Below are 8,085 nucleotides of genomic sequence, written 5' to 3' on the forward strand. Positions count from 1 at the left end.
CAGTATCCTAATGACTTGGACCTTCATTCAAAGCTCACCAAACATCTCTGTTCAACAACCTCATGACTCTATAAGATCTTCTCAGGTGTCTCCTAATCTCAAAATGCTGAAGACCCAGACACATGAATGTCAATGCTAAGATGAGGGAATGTCCCAACGAGTTCAACACACCTGATGGCTGAGTCCAGGAAATCAAACCCAGACACTCCAATTTTTCACTCAGCTTCTCAAATACTGCAATCAGGTTATCAATTAATTCTCCATAGTCCACAGTGGTGTCCACAAAGTCAAAGTCCATGTCACATGACATGGATTATTCGTCCCATTTGTGTTGCATTGCATTTAGAGTGCAGTTTGGTTCCATTTAGAGTGGAAATTTGGTTCCATACATTTGGTACCATTGCACTCTACACACACACGCACGCACACACACACACACACGCACGCACACACACCTACACACACACACGCGCACATCTACACACACGCGCGTGCACACACACACACGCGCGCGCGCACACACCCACACACACAATGCCCACATGCACACACAAAACAAATCCACTACGCTGTCTGGAGGCTGTTAACAGGAAGTTAGAATGAAATGCAGGACTAATTTCTGACGTGATTTTTTTTTTTTTTGCTGCACTGAGGATATACCCCGGTATTTTATTTTTATTTATTTATTTTTTTTTGGTAGTACACGCACACACAAGCACCACATTGTGTGAGCAAGCACACACGCATGGGACAACGACACAAGTGAGACGATGATTTGATTGAGCTAACTGACGGTGCTAATTCTTGTAACACACACATACAAAAACCACTTGCTGTAAGCCATCTGGATGCATGAAGAGCTGTTCAGATGAAAGCTGAAAAGCTAACGTGATTTTTGTCTGGCCTGAGGAACACAAAGTCTTTTTTCTTTTTCTTTTTTTTTTATGAAAGTCCGAAGTCAGTGCACTGCATCACCAGACTACACTTCACGATTTGGACTTTAGCACCAGTGGAACACCAAAATAGTCCCTTTTCTGTTGTTTATAAATTAATAAAATATCAAATGACAAGGATCTACTTTAACCATTATATAAAACAAATAATGAATGTTTATGAGTTCAATGGTACAAATATTTCATGAGGTGAAAGCTGGAAGCCTCGTTGAATGGTATGTTCCAGCTTTCACCTCATGAAATATTTGTACCATTGAACACATAAACATTCATTATTTGTATATTATAGGCTTCCCACTCCATCCCCAGCTAATTAACAGTTAGATGTGCTCAGCCAATCAAGATCTGGGAAACACCAGCATTTAATAATCAGATGAGTAGTAGAGCTGTTAGGGCACAATGCAGCCCACCAATCCCTTAACTGGACACTTTATCAGAAACTTGTGTGTTACCATGGTAATGGTCAAAAACAAAAGTAGCTCACATTCACCTCTGAGGCTACAGAGCACATTTTATATTTAAATTATTCATGGACTCCATCCAGGTTTTTATCTTAAGACATTTTACGGCTTCACTAGAAAATCTAACATTTCTAAAATAAACAACAGGGTTAAACATAAAAATGTCAAATAAAAAGCTTTATAGCAACTGTGCCCAGATTAAAGAACAAAATTCTAAACATGAGGACAGCCTTGTGAAATGTCCTGAGGGGCTGAACGTGCCCTGTATGCTGGTCGTTTAAGACTCCTCTCCTAAACCACAGCTTGAAATTTCCTTTCCTTACTATTTGAACTACAGCATTATGTTTTTATTGAAACAAACACGGTTCAGTACAACTCACCCACTGTGGACTGGGCATAGCCAGAGAAGTAAGCATGTCAGCCATGGCTCCCAGCATATGGTCAGTACGGCCCTGATTTTTCTGTAGAGCCTTCATCCTCTCGCTCCAGGTTCAAAAAAGTTTCTCTATATATCTGTTTGTCTTCCTGAAATGACTCTCTTCTACTGTTGTGGCCGTGTATTTCCAGCTCTCACACGTTGGTACCTTTTGTCTTCTGTGCCTTTTGTTTCGCTCTTCTCTGCATTGTGCTGTGTCGGAGTCTGGAACTGAGCCGCCACCACCCGCCTTGTCCTGCAATGACACTCAGGAAGCCTTGTGTGCATGAATAACTGGAAGAGGATGGCATGTGTTTGTCACAACAGGAGACCTGCACCTCTTTCTTCTTTGTCTTGCACACAAACACAGGTGAGCTGCAGGCTGCAGGTTATTCCAGCTGCTCCTCACTCCACGTCTGCCGTTGGGCTGCTGTCACTATCAATCTCCCATTGATGCAAAGGGATTCTTGGGGCTTGTTCTGAATATTTTGCAGAGTCTGCTGTGTTTTTCTTGTTCATTCTTCCAGTGGAGGAGCCTGGACAGTGCCACACTGTGCAAGCGTTTCTCTGTATGCTCGTCTAATGAGTTGGTCTCCTGCTGTTATCCCTCAGTTCTGACACAGAAAGGCGTGACTTCAGGATAGAGCGTAAAATTCTTCATCTTCACAGGCCACCTGCTTCCCCCAAACTTCTCCTTCTGTTATTCTGTACCTTCTCTCATTCTTTCCTCTGAGCCGTCACTATCTAGAATTTTCTTCTAAACTTACGTTGCCTCTCTTCTGGTCTTCCTTTGAGCTACCCTCACACCCAAACCTCTTTTCATCTTCTCCCAAGCCTCAAGCAGTGACACATAAAGTGTGTGCAACCTCGAGCTGCAGGGAAGCCCCAAATAAGGTATGAGCACACAGCTCCTGAAGCTCAACTATTTAAGACTGTCACCAATTGCACACATATTTTAGTCAGCTTCTTTAACTGCTGAAGTACTGATTTATCTAGCGCCTTTGTGTTTTTTTTATCATACGTACTTAAGAGAAAATGTGGCCATGTATCACTGTATTCCTGACAAACTAACACAAACACACTAGACAATGTACTGGAAAGACTGCGGGGGGGAATTGAGCACCCAAGAGACTATTTAGCAGATGTTTTCCTACCTGCAGACAAAGTGAACATTCAGGGAACTGATTCTAACAATCAGCTGATTGTGCGATTGAATGTATCTTGATGAACATTGGTCACACATAGATCCCTGCTGCCATTTGGCTCTAATGATTATTTTAATTCTGCTGTTCATTTGTAAACTAGCTGTTATTAACTGCTGCTGAGGAAATAATCTTTTCAGCTGTGTTTGTCTGTGTGTTGGTGAACAGAATGCCTCATAAAGATGGCAGGCAGAGCTGATTAGATTGTGAGTCAGATGTGTGGCAATACATAATTTTAATTAATATTTTTATAATGCCTTCCATTGATGTGCATGTTCTTTGTACTTTGGTGAAACAGAGGGCTTATCTGGATGCCAACTCAGTTAACAGCAGATAAACGGGGGGCTGTTGGCCCTCGGTGGATTTACTATGTGTTCTCTGAGAGCTGGCAAGTTTAAAATGAATAAAGAAAGAAAGAATAAAGAAAAAATAATTATCCACTGCTGTATGTCATATTTGTTGACATCATGACTTTTGTCCTTCGCATTTATTGCTAACTTCACTGAGTGCCTTTTCATGAGGCAACCCAGTCTCACGGCAAGTTGTGATTCAGCAGCACGAAATATACATTAATCTATTGGCTCGTGATATTGTGACGAAAAGCGCCTCATTTTCGTCACAGCAGCACAAATTCATTCTAATTCATTCCGTGATGGCTGCACGAAATTAAAAGTGAAGCGGGGGGGAGGGGGGGTCAGGGGTGGTTATGTTTAGGATGAGGGGAAGGAGTAAGATTAGGTTATGGTTAGGGTTAGGGTTGGGGGTAGGAGTACGAAAAAAAACGTGAGACTGGGCTGCATGAGCACCTGTATTTTGCAGGGACTATTTTCATTATTTTACTCTTACTTTTAGAATTACTTCTTCGATTTTTCCCCGAGGCCAAAAATATGGCCATGGGGTACTGTGAAGGCCTTGTGCCAGTCCGTCTGTCTGTGCTCAGCATAAGTCCAGTCTTATTACTGCCAGAGTCTTCAAATTCACAGGGAACATTCTTGGGACACAGACCTTGGACAAGTTCAAAGATGGTTAGTAGAGAGGCACCGTGACATCACTGGCTGCTCTCTCTCTGGCTGTTAATTCAACATGACGGAATCCGCTGTGAAACAGCTGCGTGTCTGTGTAAATCTAACATGTTTCTCATGCATTATGTAAAAGCTAGCAAGAAAAAACACTAGCAAAACTGAAAATGCTGTTTTTGTAACCTGATAACACCTCTGGAGTGATTTACAAGACATCTCACGGACATCAGCGTGTACACGCATCACACGCAGTCAAAGGTAACCTCTGGTCTTTTCAAAAGCTCAGGCATGCAAACAAGCAAGCCATCCTGCAGACGCCGTTAAAAGGTAAATACAATATTGTTTATGATTGATTGATTTGAGTTTATTTTACAACATCAAAATACAGAGGTGAATATATCAATGATACACAGATAACACAATAAAGCATAAACACTTATTTCCATTGTGGTCGTGTGAAATTATCATGTGACAAAATAGAGGGGCTTGACTGAACATGTACAAATTGTAAATAAGGCAATAGGAACTTAATTAATGTAAATAACAATAAATGTATAATTATATATATATATATATATATATATATATATATATATATATATATATATATATATATATATATATATATATATATATATATATATATATATATATATATGTTGTTTGCACTGGGATACAATTAAACAAGTGCAAATAAATAAATAAAAAAGACAATAAGATCTTAATAACTGTGTAAATAGCAACTGTATACCTATAAATATGTACACACAACAACAAATCTAGCACTGACATCAGGACTAGAAAAACAATGGACTAGAAGATCAGCTAAACATATGAAATAAAATTCACATTAATAACAAATAAAATGGTTGAGTTCCTCTTCCCTTAAGTGACTGGATAAAAATTACTTTAACTGTATTTTAAAACTTACCTTGTTGCTTATGGCTAACCTTGACCTATTTTAAGAGGTCAAAAGGTCACTTACCTATTTTTATGGTGATACGGCTGAGGGTATTTTAGCATTACGTTATATTTAATTAACAGATGGCTAATTTGACATGTCAGGTGATTATGTAACAGGACCACCTGGTTAGTTGTTATGTCAAGACCCTAGACACAAGAAGGCAGGACACAATTGCAGGACTCACTCTCGTGCATAGTGAAAAAAAGGGTTTAATTCAAAACCAGGAGGAGGTCGGTACACAGAAAAGCAGGCAATAAAACAGCAGTGGTATCCAAATCATGAGACAAAAAGCAAGGTCAAAAAACAGGCAAAAGGTTCTAAACACGGTGTGGCAAAACGACAAACAAGGACTGTGAAAAAGGCTGGGAGTGATGATATTAAGATAAGAAGAACTGGCAAAGACACAAGGGAAACAGAAGGCTTAAATATAGCAGGTGGTGATGAGGGAAAATGAGAAACAGGTGTGTGAGAACATTCAGGAATGTGGCATGGCAAATAGAAGGAAACACACCCAGACCCAAACCCCAGGCACAAGAGAATATGGTGAAAACAAACACAAACCAAAAACAAGCAATACATAAAACCAAACAAGCACACAGTCCCACATGATGTTATTTAAAACACCTGTTGACATTGTCTCACTTGACTCTTGGTGATTTTTTAATTTAGTTTAAAAATATATTTAGATTTAATAATGATTTTAACTCAGTTAAATTAGACCATTGTGACTCTTACTTGTAAGCGCTACAATTTTAGCAAATGTCTTTAATCCCAATAGAGTGCCACAATATCTAGATTTCAACTTAACTAAAAAAAATAAAAGACAGTAGAACTGTGAATGTCAAGGCATGTGCTGTTGAAATTGTTAAAATGCCAGCCCAGGCTCACTTTTTTTGTTTGTTTGTTTGTGTGCCCGTCACGAAATGAGTCAAATTTTCGTGATGGTTTTTTTTTAAACTACTCTGACCCCCAACCCTAACCATAATCACACACACACACACACACACACACACACACACACACACACACACACACACACACACACACACACACACACACACTTCACTTTTAATTTCGTGCAGCCATCATGGAATGAATTAGAATGAATTCGTGCTGCCGTGACAAAAATGAGGCACTTTTCGTCACAATATCATGAACCAATAGATTAATGTATATTTCGTGCTGCTGAATCACAACTTGCCGTGAGACTGGGTTGTAAAATGCACAACTTCATCAGTCAGCTCTGAAGATCAGTGGCAGAGGAGCGAGAAGGATGTTGGAGTCAAGGGAAATACCAGGCTTAGAAATTACTTTTTTAAAAGTTTTCTTAAAGATGCCAACTTTTTCCATATTAGCACATGGTCAGGTTGTGCAGTATTTGTGTAAACGTGCTGTACATTAAGAAAGTGCAGGGGTAACTAATAAACAGAGGTGGGATGAAGTCATCAAGTCACTTTCAAGTCATGAATCAGCAAGTTCCAAGTCAAGTATGAAGTCATAATGACCACCAATTGTTTGCAAACTGACTTGAGACTTGACTTAATTGGGACTTACAGATTCATGACTTGAGAATGACTTGACAGTGACTTCATCGCACCTCTGGTAATAAGACAATAGCCCATTTGTTTCTGAATAATGTTAGTTGTATGTAAATTGATGCGTAGATTTAGCTCCCATGTAGTATCCTGTGTGAAGGCAGAATCACTTTTTCCTTATGTTGAAGCATGTTTAAAAATCTTTGCATTTAATGGAGGAGATAAAGCTAAACTTTTATGTAAAACAAGAATGTGACTGCGTAAAGTGAGTTAACAGAATGGAAGCTTGCCGTGTTTGTTTCTTGACTCAAAGGCTTTTAACCAACTGTTGATGCATTAGGAGACTAGGAAAAGTTGATAGGATATCTTTAGGGGAAAAACTCATATATGGGCGATAAAGTCAGACTAATGAATGTGGAAAAAGTGAAGCGCTGTGAATACTTTCCGGATGCACTGTAAGTTATCCAAGATATTGTGGAAAGACTGCCAGAAAGCTAATATTAACTGAGAACATGTATTTTTATCCTCAGTTACTAAGATGTCTAAACTTAGTTCACTGCTTCCTAAGCCTCTTTCGCTCAACCACTGACCTCTGCTGGGTACTCTGGTGGTTACGCGCTGATGACTGAGTCTGAATTTGTAGAATAGCATGGAAGCAACTATGATCATAAATGGGAAGTCTGAGTAAAAGGCAGTTGGGAATCTAAACAAAATGTTCTGTACATCAGATTGATCATCACAGGGAAGCAAAATCCAACAATGGTCCCACGCATACCTTCACATGGTAAGGAATCAAGACGGTGCTCAGACTCTTATGTCTAAACCTTTTGTGTCATGGATGATGTAATTGCAGGGCTACAAAACCACACCAGATCTTAGAGACACTGAAGTTGGCAACTTGTACTTGTACACAAACATCCACCTTGATGCCAAAGATAGATAGTGCATCTGTATTTTATTTATTTATTATTTCTGGGAACAGTGAAAACAGCTATGGATATATCTACACCCGATGAAAGGATAAAGGTATGGCATTGCATTGCATTAAAGGTTCATGGTCAAACCTCAAGGTCATAGAAACAAAAAAATGCCAACTCAGTTATTTGAAGATTAATGTTTCAATTCAACATGCAGTGGGGAAAAATTATTAGTTTATACATCTTTCTGTGTAAACTAAGAGTGTTATGGAACTCTGCTCTTCCACAAGAACAAAATCTTGATCCATAAATCAAGTGCACTAACCGCTCGACCATATAGTAGCATAGTGTTTGTATTTGAGGGGAGGTGATGGTCTAGTGGTTAAACGTTGGGCTTCAGACCAGAGGATCTTCAGTTCAAATCCCAGCCTGACCGTAGAATCACTAATGGCCCTTGGGCAAGGTCTTTAATCCCTTAGTTGCTCCCGGTGTGTAGTGGGCGTCTTACATGGCAGCAGCCTGACATCGGGTGAATGTGAGGCATTTGATGTGTAAAGCGCTTTGAGCGTCTGATGCAGATGGAAAAGCGCTATATAAATGCAGTCCATTTACCATTTGT

General features: G+C 39.6%; 1 protein-coding gene across 1 annotated transcript in view; it reads right to left on the bottom strand.

The window, feature by feature from the left end:
• Positions 1-2,182, bottom strand: part of arhgef25a (Rho guanine nucleotide exchange factor (GEF) 25a) — a 370,615-nt gene extending 368,433 nt beyond the window's left edge. Inside the window, exon 1 of the mRNA XM_034172401.1 lies at positions 1,795-2,182. Coding sequence (XP_034028292.1) covers positions 1,795-1,890 — 96 coding nt within the window. The 5' untranslated portion in view covers positions 1,891-2,182. The remainder of the gene's footprint in view (positions 1-1,794) is intronic.
• Between the last annotated feature and the right edge of the window lie 5,903 nt (positions 2,183-8,085).

The sequence above is a fragment of the Thalassophryne amazonica genome, chromosome 6 (genome assembly GCF_902500255.1).
Source record: "Thalassophryne amazonica chromosome 6, fThaAma1.1, whole genome shotgun sequence".
NCBI lineage: Eukaryota > Metazoa > Chordata > Actinopteri > Batrachoidiformes > Batrachoididae > Thalassophryne > Thalassophryne amazonica.